Raw genomic sequence first — 21,539 nt, 5'->3', positions numbered from 1 at the left:
CGTCATTATGGTGAAGGAAAACGCCCCTTTCTAAAAATACAAACTTAAATTCATTCATAATCTGATTTTTATATTTTTTAGTCTGTTATGTAATATAAGGGCTGTTTGCTGCAGCATTGGTGATCTCATGATTCATCTGTAGAGCCGCAGGAGACAGACATTTGTTGTTAAGTATCTCTATCTACAGATTCTTCAAAGAAATGTAAAATCTGCACTTGACTTTCTACATTTACAGCATTTTCTGGTTTCCATTTGTAGCACAGAGATGTGTCGACCATGAATCAGCAGTCTTTGGTGTTTATAGGAAAAGAAGTCAGCAAAAAAAAAGTGCAGATGGTTATCTGCTCTAATGACTTACAAGCACCCATCAACCGTATTCTGATGATGATTTGTTTATCTCCAGAAATAGATATACCAGTTAACACACACAGTTAACCTGAGGAACTAGGCCAAGACTTCCTCTTCTATGCTAGTAAGTGGGCTTTTGAGGTGCTGGTGAATTGTGTTTGTCCCCCTGCTTTTAGTTTTAATGCTACGCCAACCTGCAGCTAAATGTAGTTTCACATTAATCTCACAGACATCAGAGTGTTATCGGTCTTTGCTTTTAATTCTCAAGAAGAAAGCAAACTTTCAAGCCGTTCTTATAAATACAGGCCTGGAGCCAGAAGCAGTGCAGTGGTACTTTAATATAAGGTGTTATGGAAAAGAGATACACAGCACAGCTAGCCCTTAAATGTTCATTTAAATGTTACTGATTTTGAGTATTTTCTGAATCACTTCTGTTGGGACTGTCTCGCTGGCCAATCCTTAAAGACCGGGTTGCATCACGGAACTTTTGTGAGCCAAAACAGTACAACAGTGGATCCAGGCAGCTGTTCACTCCTATCAAAATCCAGGATGCATAATATGCTGTCTCCACCTTCAGGAGAACATAGCAATGTCGTGGGAAGTATTTCTTTAGAAACACTGCGATGGTTCGCATCACGTTCAGAGGCAGGAAGCACAGCCCGAATATGAGCAGACACATGCCGATCATCCTCTGAGACTTCTCCTTCACTCTCAGGCCTTTCGCTGTGCTGATGTTGAGGCGAGTTAAGGTGTTAGCCAGTTGGCCGTAGCAAACAGCCGACACGAGGAATGGGAGGAGAAAGCCAAAGATGAGGAGGATGAAGTTGATGAGAAAGTAGGAGTCTGTCAGGTTCTTCTGGTGGATGGAGAGGCATTGATTGTTGTTACTCAGAGGAAGCATGAAAGCGTAGATCAGCGACTGGATGAGAAGCGCACACCACACTCCTGCACACAGCTTCCTGACAAACTGCTTCTGTTTGATGCAGGAGCTTCTGTTGTAGTGCACCACGGCTGCATATCGATGGAGGCTGATGAGAGTGAGGAACACGGTGCTGCCGTAGATGTGAGAACTCAGCAAGGCGATCTTCACCTGGCACAGGAAGTGACCAAAGGGCCAATGGTTGCCCATCGCAATGTACACCGCCATCATGGGAGTGACGGGGGTGGCGATGGCATCGCTGACGGCCAGGTGGAACTGCAAGGTGGTCCCAGCGGTCCAGCTGGGCATCCGACAGCAGAAGACCCAGAGGCTGAAGGTGTTGAGGAGGAAGCCGAGGAGGAAGACCAGGCACATGAGGCAGGGGATGGACACATGCTGGCTCTCGCGAAGGCAAGATTCTGAGTCATTACTGCTGTTCCCATGCTGAGAGGAATCCACCTGAGGCTCCATCTTCTCTCAGATCTTCTGGTTTCTGACACCTATGGGAAAACAAAAAAAAAAAGTCCAAATGACTCACCTGTTAATGTTTCCTCAGATCCGTCTCTACAAAGTTATGGAGACCTGATGTATATGAATGCCTCAGCTAAATGTCTAAGTGAGATTGACGCTGTTTATCATGCTTCTCTGAGGTTTATTGCTAACTGTGGAGCCCTGACCCATCATTGTGAACTGTATTCTCGAGTGGGATGGCCTTCTTTGTCCACCAGGAGGCTGGGACACTGGTGCACTTTTATTTACAAGGCCATGGGCTACTGCCCTCCTACATCTGTAACCTAATCACACGGAGAACTGTTGATTCTTACGGTTTGCGTTCAAATGATCAGTTGTTGCTGTCTGTTCCATTTGCCCGCACAGAGCTGGGAAAAAAGGCTTTCGTCTACTCTGCTCCTTCTACATGGAACATGCTGCAAAAAGACTGGAAAATAACTGAACTGATTTCTTTGAATGTTTTTAAATCCAGGCTGAGAGCACTTGAGACGACCTCCTTTACTTGTAACTGTTTTTTTTTATCATTTTAATTGCTGCCTGTATGTTGTGAGTGTGACTGTGTAACTTTTGCTGCCTCTTGGCCAGGACTCCCTTGAAAAATAGGTTTTTAATCTCAATGGGACTTTCCTGGTTAAATAAAGGTTAAATAAAAATAAAAATAAAAATACATTTTTTTTTTTAAATATATGGAGTTTAAAGATCCACCAGTCCACATCAGGTAAGTGGGTATGTATAACAAACCACTCGATAGCTTGATTTTAATTGGTTTACTGCTGTTTTCTTCCTACTCTGCTCAGTCTCTTTAGTCCTGTGAAACTCATTGACTTTTAGTAACGTTAGTCTTTGGTGGCATACAAGGAGAAAACAACATGTTCAAAACCTAAGCATCGTGATCTACAGTCATCAAATTTAGTACAACAGCAGAAAAACAAATCTCCCCTGGAGAGACAGCATGGTGAAACTGTGCCAGGAATGCTAACATTAGCTAGCAGTAGCACAAGTAGATGTGAATATGAAACACTTTGTCCAGCTACAACTCAGGGAGGTCTCACGCTGTATTGCTAAGTTTTTATTGCTATAGTTATGGTTAATACATAACAAAGTTTTCAACAAATGCAGATCAGAGATCTATAGCAATTTAAGAAGGAGGTTGAAAATGAACGGTGTGCGGTGGCCATAGTCCTCTGGGTGGGCGGCCGAGGTTCGATTCCAACCTGTGACACCTTTCCCGCATGTCATTCCCCCTCTCTCTCTCTCTCTCCTCAATTTTTGATTCTATCCACTGTCCTATCTCTACATTAAAGCATAAAAAGCCACAAAATAAACCTGTCAAATGCAGAGCGAGTGACAATATAAAGTGATGTCTGACTGTCACGTGCAATTCAAATGTGACAATGTGACCTTCATCAGGCAAACAGTTTGTTGAAGTGGGCGGGACATCTTAAATAGGAAGTGGCTACAAGCCTGTAACTAATCATCATTATGACGTCAGCTCTGATTCTGGTTGAGAGCACATGCATCAAACAAACAAAAATAATCTACTGAAAGCCTAAGAGGCAATTCTTAATGACTTAATCAATTCATAATGTCCAGTTCAGGGGACACTAAAAGGTCCCAAATAATAAATGATGATCCAAACACAAAATCAGAAATGTTGCAGTGGATTCAAATAGACTAATACCATATGTCATTCTCAGTCATGTATAAGTCCCCCACAAAATAAAATAGTCACCAAAAAACAACAACTAACCAACATGTCGAATCATATAGGTCTTTTATATAAAAAGACACAAAAGTGACCTGTTCCGTATCTTTTTATATGTAGGCCTATATAATTATTATTTTAAATAACAGCATGCTCATCACTTTCCCATTGGTGTGGAATCACAGACCTTCATCAGTTCAGCTTTTTCTCTTATAATTAAAATTTCTTAAATATTTGCCTCTCTGGGTTAATAAACATTTAACTATACACGTTATTTTGCAAAACACAAAATGAGACATACAGACCAGTTAAGATTTATGTTTTTTCCCCTCCACTTTAGCCTTTATTACATAGGACATCTGAAGAGAGACGGGAAATGTTGGGAAGAGAGAGCGGGGGATGACATTCTCCATCTTACATCAGTATGATCCAATGTGTAATGATCAACACAAAAACTGATGCATGTTACTCAATGTTATATCTATATTCACATCCTGCTGGGTACATCCTACAGCATCTATAGTCTCACTTCCTGTTCTGATGTATTTGTTCTCGTTATGTCTATAAATACATACTGCAGGCTGTAAGCTGCAGAAAGACTAACAGCCTCTCACTTTTAACATGCTTCAGGGTTTTTATTCTCATCAAGTATTTAATGATTTTAGACATATCTACATTCAGACTGCCAGTATATATCAGCTGAAGAAAACCAAGTTCCACTGAACTTTAAAAAAGTTTTGACACAAATAAAGATAAAGTCAGATTAAATGTTTCATTGTCAGGTTGTTGAAGGGTAATGAACAGACTCTGAGTAATAAGAATATATTTTTTAGATTTGGTGACAAATGCTCTTTAAAGAGTGTGTGCTCGAACGTCTCCCAAAAGTGTTTAGTTAAATCAAGATCTACTGTGAAGGTACATAAGATATGGTTCACATCATGTACAATCTATTTTAACCAGTCAGGGAGTCTCTGTGGCCTGTAATCAAATGTGTTTGTGTTGTTGTCTATAGGAGCCAGAGACACCACACTCTTCATCTCAAGTCAGACACTTCAAGGCACCAACATTTCACTTTTTTGTGACTGGATATGTTCACGTGTTTAAAACACTCTGAAATCTTGTGGCTTCTTTCCTGCATGTCATTCCCAAACTCTCTTGCGCCCTGATTTCCGAAGCTTTCCACTGTCCTATCTCTTCAGTGAAGTCACAAAAAGCCCAAAAAGAAATCTTTACATTTGCATACAAGAGCTTTAAAGTTACCGTGAACGTCCCTGTAGTTTTAACCAAGCAGCAACCTCTGGTGTTGACAAATGAAGCCAATGTGCAAGTGCAAAAAAAACTGCAGTCTCTTGGGTGTCCAGTTGAGGCTGGTTCAGAGAGCAGAACGGGGCGAAGACAGACTAAAAGAGGGGCCCCTCACCATCACTTTCATTATTGGAAAGCCCAAAACAGCATTTCATTTCTATGCCCTCCAGCAGAATTTGAAATACTTAATTCTGTTCACTTGTTGCAGTTATGAAAGTTTATACAGCTACATCAAGGCTGCAGCTACAAATAAATTGTAGTCATGGAAAAGAAAGATGGAAGGTAAGAAAATTATTGTTTTCTTGTGCTGTTGTTTACAGTGATTAGAAAAGCATGAACAACATTGTATATGGTTTCCTGATTAAGCAGGAATACAACAATAATGACTTCATATTGCTGCCCAGGCTTTCCAATAAGACCACCCCTTTTATCTAACCCCGCCCCATTCTGCGTGCTGCAGTGAAGGGTTATTGAAGAGCCCGATGTCCCATAAACATTCATGTTAATATGTTCATTTTTTACATCCTGGTACAAAAGATGATTTGAATCAGAGTAGCTCACGTCTTTGTCTGCACATGATGTACGGGGGTAACAGAGTTATGCCTGATTAGGGGCGGGGGCTTAGTTGACTGACAGGTGGGCAAGTTGTAGCTGCTTGCCAGGAGGCTTAAAGCCAGCCTCAGCTTCTCTGTTTGCCTGTTGCTAGGTCAACCTTGCAACAGGTTGCCAATTTGCCAAAAAGGTGGCTGCCATCGTTGGGCTTCAAAGCTCTGCAGAAACCAATAGGTGACATCACTAAGACTGCGTCCATATTTTATACAGTCTAAGATTTACATTGGGGTTTGAAGAAAAGATTAGGTGCATAAATAAGCAATTAGTTTGCTCGCTCATCCAAAGAGTGAACCGATATGTGAGTCGACAAGAACAACACTCTGTGTCAGGATATAGACTAGAGCATCATCCTCTGGTGGACATATTTGTGTTTTTACAGTTCAGCAAATTGACAGACCCATCATCCTAGCTTGGCTTTCTCTTTGAAACTCACACTTCCCAAACCTTCACACTTAAGATTGTTTTACATCCTGAATCATACTCACCCTAACAAGTCGCCCTAATGTGAGGGATTTTATGAAGTTGCCTTTTAAAGAAACATGACCTGAAACGTGAAACTAGTTTTTGTGGAGGAACTAAGAGAAGCACTTGTGGTTTCAAATACTGGGCATGAATTTAGACACACATTTCTTCACCTCACTCATGCTTGGTGAGATTTCCTGCCACTTAAACGCAGCTCAAGTGTTTCCCACAGAATGGACTGCAAATCTTTTGGGTACTTTTGTCCACTGAACACATTTTAGAGAATGTTTTAGCTAAATAGCTTTATTATTCTACTCAATGTTTTTTTTTTAAAACATTGTTTTTATTGACATTAAATTGAACAATCCGGGGACTGATTCAACTATACTGCCCTACAAAGGCAAAAGGCAGTAACTTCAATTTTTTGAATGAGTTTTTGTCATTTTTGGAACATTACAGATGTGCTTTATCATGTGGACAAATATCTTGAGTCAATTGTGTAGTTCTTTTGAGAAAATAGTAGGTTATATTTGCCTTAACTTCCAAAAGCCCTGGAGAAACCAAAGCAGAGTCCAGTAACTTCACTCATCAGGGTCTTTGCCTTTGTACTGCAGCATTCAGGAATACTCAAACTGAGTTAAGGTCTTCTGCCTTTGTTTTACTGTGGATCAAAGTGAAGTTACTGTTTTACTGCAGTGGAGTTAAGGTGTTATGCTTTTGTTTTAATATCTGTCATCAAGCACTTAATTATGCCATGATCACTAGATTTCATGTATATGTTATCATTATTATCATATACTGATTTAATATAGTGATCAGCAACCAAGGGAGCTAACAAATGGAAGTTAATGCCTTTTGCCTTGGCATGACCTCTTAATATTGTACAGGCAATGCAACGGCAGAGTACCTTAACTTCCAAATAAGGGTCAAAGGTCTCAAGATTTGTATGAACATTAATAACCTGATTAAAAAGACAAAGAATTGCCACATTTCCAATATTCTGCCTGCAACTTATTTGGCTGGACAACAAAAATACTTTAAAGTCATTTTTCTCAGTTCTACACTCTGGCGACTTAAGGTCTTTGGCCTTTGTAGGGCAGTGTAGTGTACAAACATACAACCACACAGTGCCTGAACAGCCCCCCACATCACCCACCCCATGCCAAAACGTCCTCCCCCTCCCCCGTGGCCGTTCTTTATTTTCTTTTAAACATGGACAAAAACAGCACAAGTATTACTTATAGTAATAAAAATAAGCAGAAATCATAAATATTCATGAGGAAATTAATATCAATCAAAAAAACCCCAACTGAATAAAAAAGCTAAGGCAAAAGAGCCAACACAAGAATGTGACGCTCATAAAAAGTGTAAGTGTTTTCTACTTCATTCACATGATTTAGTTCACTCACAAACTAATTTAATCTGCTGTCTCTGCATTTATCAAGAGGTAAAAAAAGAGAGAAGGTTTAATCCTCTAGTTAATGGTGCCAATCTCTATAAAATTGAATAAAAGCTCAGTGAGTGCTAGTATACCTTCAGCTCACATCTAGATTAACATCTTTATGTGAGAATCACTGAGTATGGTAACACAATACCTTCAAACATTTTCAATAATTACAAGTTTTCTTTAACACCAAACGGTATCATCAAGATCAGTATTTGAGGTTTGCATATCTTTTGTATATCTCAGCTAAAATTGTATTGAATAAAAGTAGAGTTTGACCACGTAGAAGACTTGGAGAAGTTATTCTTACCAGCAGTGTTGAAGCTGTTGTGAAAATGTTAAAACGCAGACCGACTGTTCCTGTTTCACAAGCTCTGACCGTGTGGCTGCAAGAGGACGAACAGTGTGGTCTGTAGAAAGCAGATAAGTGGCAGGTGACATAATCTAAACAGAGAAGATGAATTGTTGTAGAAGAAGTGAAACTGCGTCTTGTCATTTTTTTTATGAAACACAGCAACACCAATTTGTTTTTTTTTTCTAAATACGCATTTATTTACATGTCTGTTGAACTACTGACAACTCAAAAATAACACTGCTCCAATATTCAATGCAGAGGTTCATGAAGAAATCGAGATGGCTGCTGGTCTACACAGTCAGAGCTGGAAAGAGGAACATCAAAAGATGTAATATAGAAAAAAAAAACAGCTTCATACAACAAAACATACAGTACAAAAAAATGTCCGGTGTTTTTTCTCTTTTCTTTTTTGGAGAAATGCACGAGCCAGCTGTTGGCTGTCTTTACACTCAGTCACTGCTGATGTCTCAGAGAGGCGTGGTCGGGGTGGAGGCGGTGGTGGGGACGGTCACCGGGTGCAGTCCCAGATCAAGGGATGGGGTTTCCTCCGGGGGCGGAGGGCTCTTCTTTTGGGCCTCCAGCTTCTCCGTCAGCTGGGTGTACAGCTCCTTCACCGGCTCGCTGCTCTGTGGTCACCAGGAACACAATCACAGAATCAGAGTCAGAACATACAACACAGAAAAAAAAGTCTCCAGACACCGACGTTTGTGCAAAGTGCTCGATCTCTCGGTTTGGATTCAGATTCTGCTTATAGACTCTGGTTCTTAACAGCTCTCATTTCAGTTCATTTAGGGGCGGGGCCAAGGCTCTCAAGTTCTTGTGCAGCACATTCTAGTGATGGGCATTTTCAGTCATTTCAATTACCTCACGACCAAGTAATCGGACCCAATTAAAAAACAAGTCCAACATGGTGCTCTCTTATGTTTTCGTCCGTGTGTCGCTCATCAGTGCTGCGTTTCTGACAGCACTCTTCAAATCCCACTTCTGAATGAAATGACGGGTGATGGTAACGTACGACTCTGCAGTGAGAACTTTCTCTTTTCTGCTGCGCTTTCCTCATACCTCTTTTCCACTCTCGTAGCTGCTGTTCACCATGATGGTGGCTTGTACTCTGGCCATAGATACACCATCAGAAAAACGTAACGGGGGCATATCTCCAGTCAACATTTTCATTTCTAGCAGGCTAATCTTCTCCGCTCTGGTATCATCACAGGGACGTGCTAACAGGGGCTAGCATATGACGTGATGTGAAAGCGCCTGTGATCGGTCTCCTCTGGTTTCACCTTGTGCTTTAAGTGCATGTGGTTAACCAAACTACTATCTCTAAAGATATGCAGGTTTACCGTCACATATGTTGCGCTGCATGTTATTGCTGTCTTTCTTGTCAAAGTATGATGTCAGTTTTTCTGCTCAAGGCTGACACGGTGCATGTAATGCTACCTGAGTGAGAACTATCAAAGTCTAAAACAACATGTGTCCGGGTGAGGAAGTACCGAAATGTGAATAAAGATGTCAACAACAAATACACAGATGTTTCATTTACACCACAGGAGACTTTTAAAAAAAAAAAAAAAAGGTAGACATTTTCTAGAACCTCATTTTACCCTCAGTGTAAATAAAACAGTTCTTTGAACTCACAAATGTTAGTTAGATTAAAGTTGAAAGGATTAGTTGAGATATCTGTGTTCATTCAAAAAAAAACAACTCTTTCTTTTTTGATTCCCATACCCATCCCTCGCACATTCATTTTTCCAGGAAAAGTCTCTAATTAAGTAGAAATGTAACACTATCTCCCTGAAATGATGTCGAGGCCCTGTGGCACATTAACCTCCTATTGTTGCTATAACATTAAAAAAAAATAAACATCCAGGAATCGATGCATGTGATCATTTCCAGATTTGACTCCTCTGAGCTTCCTCTTTCCTGAGATTTGTCTGAATGCTGCACAAGACAAACCTCCAATATCTGAACCCCAAATTATGTCAAAGCTGTCTTCTATATTTGGGAGTCACTGCAGCCTCTCTGGCAAATAAAGGCACAGAGAAAATAATTAAACTTGCAAAAATACCACAAACTACCCCTAGGATGCTGATTTACATAGGTATGTTACTATCACATTACCCCTGTGATGGTAAAACATGGGAAATAAATTGGAAATGTATTTACGAATTGTGCTGTATTTGGCACATAGACGGTCCTGCTGTAATATTAGTCCCATACAAATGAGCTTCTCTGTGATTTGGGGTCATGGTTTCTCGGTAGGGTGCCCTTTTTTCAGCCTCATTCAAAGTTAAGAGTTATGGAGGCTGTGCAGATATTTATAAAAACAATACAGCATGAAAACAGAGTCACAGAAAGAGCAACCTCGTACTCATCGGAAGAATACAATTTAAAAGTGGCTGGTTTCATGACAGCTTATGAAGGTGTAAAAATGTTGACCTGGCTGAACAGTGATCATGTGGCAGGTTACTGACAGTGACATATGGAAGCGTTGACATCGTAAATGGGAAATAGTATCAGTAAATGTAAGTGATATGAAGACTCTTTGTTCTCTACAGATATACACACATGGAGTGAGTTATTTCCTCTTCTTGATTCAACCAATCACAACAACTGCGGCCTTCTTTAAAGCACACGCTGAGAGTAGAAATGAAGCCAACCTGTTTTGGAGGTTCAAGGGTTTTCAGCAGAGTTTCCACGTAGGATGGCAGCACTTTGTGGTGTAGATGCAGCAACATGCGCAGGGTGTGTCTGTGGACGTTCTCTTTACTGAAAGATATTCAGACAGGAACACAAAGAATCAGGACACATGGTGGGAATCATTTTTATAGACAACAATAATCTAGCTCAGACTGATTTATTCACAAAGACTGAGTGCATGCAGATAGGATCTTCTACTTTCAGCCCACCTGGAATAAGAAGTCAGAAGGAAGCCATCGAAGACAACAGAACAGAACTCTTCTGATCCGAACTCGTCAGAGAGCAGCGTGAGGTGTCCAGTCAGCAGGTGCAGGAAGATGTCTCCAAAGGCCATGTCGTTGTACGTCTCCACTGTGGGGGAGCAGCAGATACAGCTCTTATTCTGAAAACCTTTACATGGATGTGTTCAGTTCTTTTAAACTACTTATGTTTGGGTGTTTTTAAGCACAGGTGGCCCAGGCAGTAACTGACCCCGCCGTGGATAGTATGAAACATTCAAACTGCTAACACGTACAGTCTCAGGCCTTGTCCACACGTAGACAGGTATTTTTGAAAACTTGGGTTGTTCTGTGCGTTTTGGTCTTTTGTCCGCAAACAAAGTTTTAGGTCGCTGAAAAAGCACCTTTTGAAAACTCCTTCCAGGGTGAACATTTTCAGAAACTCAGTTCAAGGTGTTTATGTGTCGATGGGGAAAACAGAGTTTTAGGCTTGTATCGTCGCACTGTGTGCTGATTTCTTTCTTCTTTCATTCTGTGACGCTGTCACTGTTTGTTTACATGAGATTAGAGCGATGGCAGACATAACCAAACTAGCGCTGATGTTGACGCTGCTAACTGGACTTTTCACATGTTTACACATCCATACACAGACACTCTCCCACTATGTTGACGAGCAGAGACGTCTGAATGGACAAATTTGTAAATGAAATGGTCATTGCAGAGGAATGGCGAGAACATTTAAGCATGTCAATGACATCGTTTTTGACTAACAGGGATTTAAGTGTTTTCAGGTGGACTGAGATGTTTTTTAGAACTGAACGTGTTTTCTCTTTGAAACATGAGGAGGAAAACCTCAGTTTAAAAAAAATACCTGCTTACGTGTGGACTAGGCCTGAGTGCTGCCCAATACACATGGAATTAATCATTCAAAGCATTTTTTACAATAATATAATAAATATGTAAACAATAACGACCTTCGTTGGAAGCAGTAACAAACTTGAAAATGAAAAAAGTAGAAGCATCGAAAGAAACGGTTTGCTCAAAAAGATTCCCTGTTAGACTCAAGAAAAAAAGATGTTAAAGTTAAAAACATCTCTGTGATGTTGTTTCTAAGAGTAGCTTCAAATGCTTCATATGTCTATAACCTGCACAACTCTGGAGGTTCATCAGCAGCCGCCATGCTGGAAATCCTGTCTCACCCTAACTTTCAGTCAACCTAAAGACAGGCTGAGAGCTGGAGCTGAGGTGGGAAATATTGTTACATCACACCCACCTGTCAATCAGGTCAGCTACGCGCCTAACTATGGATAACACGTATCCTTTATATAATCAAAACTGTTGCGTTATAAAAAGATTCACCTCCGGTGTGGTGTGTGCCCATGTGTATTAAAAATAATCAGACCAAAACTGTTTTATGTACCAGGCTGTTGCTGTTTGCATTTAACGTGCCACAAGGGATACGGATGCCCGACTGTGGTGAGATCTTACTTCCTCAACAGAAAAGGGGGGGGGGGGCTTACTCACCGAGGGCAGGCAGTAGTCTCTGTAAGGCATTCTTGTTCCTCTGTTTGGCAATGTGGAGGACGTAGTACAGACCCATCTCACAGGCCACCCTGTTCTCCTGCAGGTACCTGAGGAGGAGGAACATGGACCATCACATCAGACTGACAGATACAGAGAAATCACCATTTATTGAACAAAGACTGAAGAGATGATGAAGTATGGCTGACACATGATGCACACATGTTTCTATGAATCTGTAGCCCTGATGTATTAAAGGCTTTTTAAGCATACCCCTCTGAGTGCCTCAGACCTCTTCAAGGTAGGATCCCCGCACTGAAGAGCACCAGAGGGACTCATTCCTTTCAACAATTTTCAAAACATTGTTCAAGCACTCCATGCATCTGCTTTGACTGAAACACTGAACAAAGAGTTTTATATAATTCCAGTGTGGAGAACTTTTCACTGATGAGGTTTTTAAAAGCTGCTAATTTTAGACCTTACGGCTGCCTTTAACTCGTGCTAAAACACATATAAGTCATTTTAATGAAAGTTGGTGTATAACACGGCATTATAGGGTTGTGAGCATGTTACCATTTAGGATGTGAGAATAGAAACACTCTAGGCCTGCACGATATGTGAAAAAGTGGGATGTGATGTGGGATTAAATTGTTCAATTTTGTGATAACAATCTGAACTGAAATAAATAAACAAAAGTGAAGGAGTGCAAATTATTTATAACTCACATTGTTATGACTATTTGCTCTTGATTTTTATTTGAAACAATGCCTTTGTTTGCTACATGTTTGTCCCGATTCCAAAATAAATCGACAAATCAGAGCAAAGCATGTTCATCATAAAGGGACAATGTACACATGCTGATTGAGAAAGCATTGCTTGTTTACATAATCTATCTTTTTTTCCTGCTTCTTTTATGCTGCTGTCTTGGCCAGGACTCTACATATTAAATTAGAAAACAACGTAAAAATAGGAAATAATGAGAAAATATTGTACAGTACAAAGAATTAGTAAACAGGTTAAATCGGGCTATTAAAAAAAACTTGACAGTAAATGTGAAATTTGTGAACATGAATGCACATGTTTAAGTGAACAAGTGTAGCAGACCTTTAGATAATGTATGTGCTTATAATAATGTACTGCATGTGTGTCTTGTCAGCCTCTCTCTATTTGCGGGGCTTCGTTCACCTGTTGAAGGCGTCCGGCAGGGTGGTGGGGTATGACTGTGAACTCTTCTCCTCACTGGGAAGCTTCTGCTCAACGGTGAAGGTGTGATCATCCACGACCACTGACATCATGGCGGGCAGGAAACGCGTCACCACCTCCAGATCCTAAAAAGCATGCACACCAAAAGACAGGTTTACTGCATTAATCTCCATCTGGCTTCTACTTAGAGCAGGACGACAACTATAACCCTCAAAATCTGAAGGGTGGAGACATTTGAAGTGACTTGATGTACTTACCAAGCGAGGCTCTTTAAACACCTGGCTGTCAATCATGTCCCACGCTCCCTGACCCAGTGAGAGCATCCTGAGCAGCAGCATCAGATCCGGACTGTCCTGCTCACAAACACAACAACTATTGTATACTGATTCAATAATGCATGGCAATCCTCTTTCATCCAGATACAACCGTTAGCTGAATAATTTCTCTTTATGTTTAAGGTATCTTTGGAGGTCACCATGAAAGACCTCATATTCCTCTGTTGTTATTAAGGTTGTCAAAATGTCAGATTCTGAGATACTTTTTTGATGCCAGGCTTTTAAAACTCAAACAATCTCAGTTGTTAATGACCAATTCTGTAGTATCAAATATAACAGAAACTTAAAAATCTGACATGAACCTCTCATCTCCGACAAACATTGCTGAGTTATCTAATTAGTTTGTAAAATTGCAAATCTCACAATAGCCTTCAGATCTTCAGTCACATTTTAACCTAAAGCTTCTGCAGGAAAGAAAAAAGCAGCAGCGGTCTGCTCAAATTCACAGGCCTGAAAGCAAAGAGGACATTCCTGAAGTCCTTTTTGCATTAAAGTTACGTTACTGTCTCTTTAAAAAACAGACAGAGAGCAGAGGAGGACAAACTGTTTGAATTGCACATCAGCGTTGTTCAGGTACAAAAATGTTGACGATGTATTTGTCTAATGTTGACAATGTGCAGGAGTTTGATTTTTGTTCATTAAGGACAAGACATGACCCAATCTTGGGTGCCTAGGACTTCTAGTTTTGTTGCCGTGGTTACGAAACAGGTATTGATATCGTTAGATTTCTACTTGTATCATATCAACATTTAATATTCTTGGATCCTGACAACCCTAGCTGTTGTAGAAATGACAGGTGACCAAAGAGTGACACATCACTTAAGACCTGCTACTCAGCAAAGCATCTTGCCTCATCACTGCCTGCCCCCCCCCCCCCCCAGCAGAATACAGCACCACTGGTACATTCATAAATCATACTGCTTGCATCTCTGTGCACTGTATGCTCACCCTTGGTAAACTGTCCTGACTCAGCAGCTCCTGCAGGTTCCTCACGATACTCAGGACCAGGGTGTTACAAGCAAACGGGTCACACAGGATCATGGAGAGGTCCCTGAAAACACACGGTAAGTTCACAGTAATCCACTCAGCCCAGGGGTACACCATGACGCCATATGGGAAGGTAATCCTGCTCTGTTGAGCCTAAAGTCTGAGTTTTCCCCATCATGAAGCTGGTTCTCTTTTAACCTGGATAGATCACCATGGTAACTGACTCGTTACCTGATCGGTTATGTTCAAAATTACAGCTTTAAAGCTGCTGTAAGAGGTCGTCATTTTTATTCATTATTACCTGGAAATGTTCTCCACTGGCGTTACAGATCTTTATCTTTTTTTATTTTTTCTAATTTAGTTTTGGGCTTTTTGCCTTTATTTGATAGGACAGTGGATAGAGTAGGAAGAGTGGGGAATAACACAGGGGAAAGGAGCCACAGGCTGGTCTTGAACCCGGGCTGCCTGCTTGGAGGACTATAGCCTCCTAAATTGGGCGTGACCTAACCACTGGGCTATCTGCCCCCCTCAGATCTTCAGTTTAAGGAAGATGTTTATGGATGTTTATTTTTAACATCATGAACGAAGCGCTGGAGTTCATACAACACATGATGTATTTACCTCTCCTCTTGTTTTCACCTGCTTGTTTCAGGTCAAAGTCACACCTCTAACCACTTATCTCCAACTGCAACTTCATGCTTTGTTAGCTGGCTTCCTCTAAGAAAATCTCAGTCTCTTGATTCCCTTCATGGTATACCCTTCAGATGTGAAAAGCTCGTTTCATAAACTCAAGCAATCCTTTTTTTTTTGTTACCCTAAGACTTGCTCTTGTCCTTTCTTCACTCCATCCAGGAAACCCTGCAGCTCTCTGGCTCGCTTGCCGTCCACAAACTTCTCCCGTATGCAGGCGTCTAAACACCAAGTGAACTGTGGAAACACACAACAAAAACCCAACAGAGAGAACGTGAGTCACTAAAATAAAACACACAGGAAAACACAGGGGTCTCCTCGGAGCTACAATAATCACAGTCCTACATCACTGTTACCTCACCTTATGACACGGGTCCACAGAGCAGATCTCACTGATGTCCAGGTCATGAAGCGACATCAGCAGCTCCGCCCTCAGCGTGCAGTAGTGCACGTTTCTCGTTCTCAGGAAGAGTGTTCGTAGAAACTGCAGCACCATGTCGTACAGCTTCACGTTCTTTCCTATCATCTGTGTCAGCTTTAGAACCACCTAGAAACCACAGCAAAAGCTAAAAAAAATTAATCTCCTCACACGGGGTTTCCAGGCCTCAAACCTCCTTGTTAAGTGTTTGTGAAAAACACCTGACGTGCAGACAGCGACTCACCTCTCCTTGGCGCCGTGTTTTGGGAGACGGGCTGAAGAAATTGTGCAGGATGGAGAGGTCGCTGCTGAACAGAGCTGCTTCCTTCTCCACGATGTACTGCTTCAGGAGGGGAGACACTTCATCCCCAAACAGAGCCTGGTTATCCTGCCAGATCTGCCTCTTCACCTCCACTGCACACACCTTGTACAGCTCTTTGTCAGCCATCACCATCTTCAGTTTCTTCTCTGGTACCTGCAGGAGGGAGCATGTGGTAAACATGAGCTGCTCGACACTATATCTCATGACAGTGCTGGCTCCCAGAGGTTACTCTTTATACACCATGAAAGCAGCAAATCACAAACAGTTTCCAAAAGATCTCGGCAATATGGTTTCATGTCCTCCCTGTGCATGAGTTTCCTCCGGGTGCTCCGGCTTCCTCCCACAGTCCACAGTCATGCTCGTTAGGTTCATTGGTGACTCTTTCCTGTAGGTGTGAATGTGAGAGTGTCTGGTTGTCTGTCTCTACATGTCAGCTCTGTGATTGACTGGAGAACAGTCCAGGGTGTAACGCCGCCTCTCGCCCAAAGACAGTTGGGATCAGCTGCAGTCCCCCACGACCCCAAACGGGAAAAGCAGCAGAGATAATGGATGGATGGAAGACACTAAATTACATTTATTCTGGTAACATTACACATCACAATTAGGGTAAGATGTAATTTGATGAAATTGGAACTAAACCGTTCAGTTATCTAGATTCACAGTGCTAAGATTAAACGATTGGTGAAAAAGGTGCAGCAGGGCTCTTATATCAGGGAACAGTGCTGCTTGTACGTCGGACTCTGCTAAAGTATATTTCTATTTTCAGTCTTTAGTGACCGAAATAAGCTGTTACAACACTTGCCTTGGGTAGATGTTTGAGCACCTGCATCACCACCGGCTGGATGGACGGCATTTTAACGAGAGGAAAGCTCTTCTCCAGCAGCTCCTCCAGCTTCCCGTATCTGTAACAAGAAGGAAATGAAACAAAAAACCAATAGCAACACGTGTATTCTCCTCAGATAACACTTCTGAAGTCAAAGACGCCCGATGACACACCTGTCTTCTTCTTTTCCCTCCGCGATGGTGGCGACTCGCTCCATCAGCTTGTCTCGGAGCTCGTCAAAGACGGACTGATGGAACTCCAGGCGAGGCGTCCCATGGAGGTCGAGGAAGGGGAGAGCAGACTGGAGGGTCGGCAGCAGGATCCCATTTTCCATCTGCAGGTTATGCGACATATCAAAGACTCAGGGAGGTGTGATCTCTTTAATGACGCTAGCAGCTAGCTCCACTGAGTGGGGCGCAGTCGAGAAGCTGGACTTAATGTAAACAGCCATTTAACACACAGGGAAACAAAAAGCCAAATGCGTCCTTCTAGTGGTTTAACAGCCTAATCAACTATAGTTGATGCAAAATGAACATATCTGGTCTCACATGTCCTGAAGGTGTCATGTCTGCCAGAGGTGCACAAGTAAGAAGAATTTCATTCAGGGACATGTAGGCAAGATCAGTGAAGAAAACAGAGTGAATGAAAAATTGGATGATGCATTAATGAAAAAGTGCATCTGAAATTCTGTGATTCTTTAAGGGTGTTGGCATGTTCTTTACTTAAAGGTAGGGTTGGTCATTTTCGAAAACTAGCATGATTTTGAAAGTAGCATTCCCTCAGTGGTCCGTCTGCACACACCCCCTCCCCTCTGTGCTCCCTCAAAAGCCATTGGTCTAGAAGCGGACCTCAGCTCATGCTTCGAGTGTGGGCACACAAGGGGTCGAGAGCGAGCAGGGAGACAGGGAGGTTCATGATTGGTTCATCAGATTGGTACCTCGTGGGAGATATTGGTTGAAGTTTTTACATGCTAACAACTGATACAGATGACGGATTGTCTTCGTTCCTTTTCCAGAGCACATGAGTTATTAATGTCTGTCAGGACCTAAAAACAACTTCAACCAAAATCTTAAAAAGTCTATCTAGAGATAATGACCAACCCTGCCTTTAAACTTCACTTTGACACCTGGAGGCGATGTGATGAATTACAGCTTGATCCTTGACATGTTTCCAGCACATCTCTTATTATCATGTGGCTTCATAAAGAAAGACCTCACATGCCCGTCCAGCTCACGTCAAGTGACATCAGAATCAGAATCATCTTTAGTGACCATGTCTTCGGTAACTTTGCTCTCAATGTAGAAAAGAATAATATTAAATATAAACATAATACAAACAAAAAAAGAGACTAATACATACAAAGCTAAATAAGATAATAGTGCAAAAAATGCCTAGATGAAATATGCTATTATGTAACAGAAGATTCATTTACTTGAGGTAGAGTTCTTACAGTATGTACATAAGCAGTATGCATATATTGATGAGGATAATATTACAGTGTTTACATGATTAAGATATTGAACATTTGTTTTTAAAAGTCTTATGTACATTCCCAGTGGGTGATGGTTCAGGGTTAGCGATGCTACATGATGCATAAGAGAGAATAAGAGAGAATAAGAGAGAATATGAGAGAATAAGAGAGAATAAGTGAGAATAAGAGAGAATAAGAGAGAATAAGAGAGAATATGGGATAATAAGAGAGAATAAGAGATAATAAGGGAGAATAAGAGAGAATATGGGATAATAAGAGAGAATAAGAGATAATAAGAGAGAATAAGAGAGAATAAGTGAGAATAAGAGAGAATATGAGAGAATAAGAGAGAATAAGAGAGAATATGGGATAATAAGAGAGAATAAGGGAGAATAAGAGAGAATATGGGATAATAAGAGAGAATAAGAGATAATAAGAGAGAATAAGTGAGAATAAGAGAGAATAAGAGAGAATATGAGAGAATAAGAGAGAATAAGGGAGAATAAGAGAGAATATGGGATAATAAGAGAGAATAAGGGAGAATAAGGGAGCTCTAGATGTAGCTGCTCATTGCAGAGCAGGTGGAGTAAATTCTTATTTTCAATGACTTAGGTCGGGTGAATGTGACATATATTTTAGGTAATAGTATTGTGGGCTTGACTCCCATTGTGTAGAAATAAAAAGACTTAAGCGAGATGAATAGACTTTTCATTTTTCTTATTTGACAAAACTGTTCTTGACTTAGTTTAATTTAAGAGACATAATGTGCTGTTAAAAAAGTTACATCACAATAATACCGAATCGTGATTCAAGTATCGTGATAATGTCGTATCGTGATAATGTCGTATCGTGGGGCCTCTAGAGATATCCACCCCTACCTCTTATCTTATTTCCTTCATTTGAACAGTTTAGTCAGCCCATGTTTTAAATAAACAAACCTCTCTACATCTAAACAAAATATGTGAACACACAAGCTTTGGTAATTAAGTGACAAATATTTTCAAGTTCATTAAAACTAAAAACACAACTTCTTTCCATATATCTGAGTGTTGCAATTATCTGATTTATTGTATAAAGTTGTCTGTAATGTGTATAGTTTATGTTTCTTTATGTTTTGTTTGTAAGTGACTGTCTCGTTATATGTGCGGTCACTTTATCTCAATAATAATAATAATAATAATAATAATAATAACTATTCTATACATTATACAGGTATATAAATATAGACATTATAACACCACAGACTTATCAGTAAACGTGGTGGTCTGGTGGTCTGAGGGTCTGAGGGTCTGACCTGGAACTGGTCGATAGCCTTCAGAGGCTCTGTGCAGTTTGTGAGAGTTTCTTTCAGGTCCTCTCCGTTAGAGATCCCGAGCTCCGGAAGCCCCGCGAACATCTTCTGTTCCCCTTTAATCATTAATTTAAACAAATAAAATGATGCGTGAAAATCTGTTTCTACCGTGTAAAGTTAAAGCTGTAAAGAGAATCACTTGCTACAAAGCAAAACACATTTCGCTGTTTCTCTGTCAAAGCAGATTTCCGCTGGTCCGACTTTGTAAACAGTCCGTTACAAACACCAGCGACGACTCAGGTTCCGCCTTCTTCTTCTTTGTGTTTTTTTTTTTTTTTTTGGCGGATTGCTTTCCCAATTTTAAAGTGCATATCGCCACCTGCTGTCACCCGAGTTATTAGAGGGGGTCCTGTTTTATAATAATGTCCATCAATACACAACAAAATAATGATAAGAGAAGAAAACAATCAAATAAATAAAAACTATTTATCTATGTTTTATCAATTTCATGAACTAAATGTAGGCTACAAATACATTATTATTGTACATGCACACTTTCTATCATCATCATCATCATTGTGGTTTGGGTAAGAGAGGGGGGTAGGGGTCTGACAAGGCAGTCTAAATGGGGCTAAAACTGACAGACTCATGAGTCCATTAGAAAACTTCTAAATTAAGGAGAAAATAAAGAATGAGCGCAAGGAGTTGGGAAAATAAATACATTAAAAGCTCCCCCACCCTTTTTTAAACGGATTTGAAGTTCACATTAAAGTTTAAATGTGGAGAATAAAGTCAACCTTTCTGTATTAATGGCAGTTATAAAAGATAATCATTTTATTGCATGTTCACTTGAGAAAATAAAAATCTACTCGGCTTTCTGAATAACAATATATTAATCTCGAAATTATGAGATGTTTTACAAAATAATTAAAGGCGCCTGTGTTATTTCTCCAAATAAACGAGTTAATTAATTGGTTAATTGACTCCTTGATTCCGAAAAAAAGAGCAGGTTTCTTTTTAAATGTGATACGCTTTTTCAAATAAAAAATACAATATTTTTTCTATTTATTTGAATGCTTTCAACACTTGCTGAATGTTCAACTCTGTTCTATACGTTTGACTTCATTATAAAAAATATATTGATATGGCTAGATATATAGAATATACAAATAAATCCTTTCATTTCTGTTTTCATTTGTTTCTTTTGCCTTCCCGTACAGCCACTCTGTCTCCTTAAACAAAGACATGAACTTTAAATTAGTCACTGAAGAGGAGTATTGGAGTTAATGAATGTAAAATGTAAATTTGGTAAAAGATTGTCATCGAAAACAGGATTCCCCAAATTCTACAGACATTTTTAATCTTTGCTGATTCTTGGAGACTTTACTTCAGTCGTTTCTTTAATTAGTGACCAACACAAAATTCTTCCACTGAGGAACAAAAATGCAGAAACACACAGATAGCGAACACAATGTGTCGATGCATTACCTCGCCACAGTATGTTAACTTAAGGCATCAAAAAAGGAACCAAAGACATAAATCTGAACCGCGAGCCACAGAGTGCATTAACATGTGCAGTAGTATCGTGTTATGTTGTGCATGTTAACATCATTATTATATTTTAGTGAACAGCTGGTTTGGAGAAACCTTGATACCTTGGAGTGCATCGCTGCAGCATGTTGAATCTATCGTATCTTCTTATCAGTCTGTGTTGTCACAGAGCAGAGTGACTGAGATGAATTTAAGACGCTTTAATTCACAGATGATCAGAAAACTGGAATATATAATGATCATGTTTATACGGATCTGAATCAAAAGTAGTCATCATTTCCCCAGGTGAATGCTTAATTATTAGCATTCCTCAAACTGCCTCCACAAAAACTGCTCACAGATGGGACTC

At 40.4% G+C, this 21,539-nt stretch overlaps 2 protein-coding genes across 2 annotated transcripts; both read right to left on the bottom strand.

Moving 5' to 3' along the window:
* Window positions 1–586: 586 nt before the first annotated feature.
* LOC132973830 (P2Y purinoceptor 4) lies at window positions 587–7,909 on the bottom strand. The gene is made up of 2 exons (XM_061037451.1): window positions 7,616–7,909; window positions 587–1,767 (listed from the first exon to the last, which is right to left on the bottom strand). The coding sequence occupies exon 2, from the start codon at window positions 1,736–1,738 to the stop codon at window positions 749–751; it is 990 nt and encodes a 329-aa protein (XP_060893434.1). The 5' UTR covers window positions 1,739–1,767; window positions 7,616–7,909; the 3' UTR covers window positions 587–748.
* Window positions 7,910–8,060: 151 nt separating this feature from the next.
* nelfb (negative elongation factor complex member B) lies at window positions 8,061–19,907 on the bottom strand. Its single transcript, XM_061037445.1, has 13 exons — window positions 19,643–19,907; window positions 17,051–17,211; window positions 16,857–16,956; window positions 15,977–16,207; window positions 15,676–15,861; window positions 15,439–15,551; window positions 14,586–14,688; window positions 13,560–13,655; window positions 13,285–13,427; window positions 12,103–12,209; window positions 10,570–10,711; window positions 10,321–10,429; window positions 8,061–8,286 (listed from the first exon to the last, which is right to left on the bottom strand). The coding sequence occupies exons 1-13, from the start codon at window positions 19,763–19,765 to the stop codon at window positions 8,128–8,130; spliced, it is 1,773 nt and encodes a 590-aa protein (XP_060893428.1). The 5' UTR covers window positions 19,766–19,907; the 3' UTR covers window positions 8,061–8,127.
* Window positions 19,908–21,539: the final 1,632 nt, after the last annotated feature.

Source organism: Labrus mixtus, chromosome 5, assembly GCF_963584025.1.
Source record: "Labrus mixtus chromosome 5, fLabMix1.1, whole genome shotgun sequence".
In the NCBI taxonomy this organism is placed as follows: domain Eukaryota; kingdom Metazoa; phylum Chordata; class Actinopteri; order Labriformes; family Labridae; genus Labrus; species Labrus mixtus.
The sequence above is the reverse complement of the archived record's forward strand: the minus strand, read 5'-3'. Positions and strand labels throughout refer to the sequence as shown.

Excerpts from the sequence above, each read along its gene's own strand:
- LOC132973830 (XM_061037451.1), bottom strand. The coding sequence starts at position 1,738 with ATGGAGCCTCAGGTGGATTCCTCTCAGCATGGGAACAGCAGTAATGAC.
- nelfb (XM_061037445.1), bottom strand. The coding sequence starts at position 19,765 with ATGATTAAAGGGGAACAGAAGATGTTCGCGGGGCTTCCGGAGCTCGGG. Across the intron at positions 13,656-14,585 it reads GTCAGGACAGTTTACCAAGG|GACAGTCCGGATCTGATGCT; the intron begins GTGAGCATACAG and ends GTTTGTGAGCAG. Across the intron at positions 10,712-12,102 it reads GAGACTACTGCCTGCCCTCG|TGGAGACGTACAACGACATG; the intron begins GTGAGTAAGCCC and ends GCTCCCCCACAG.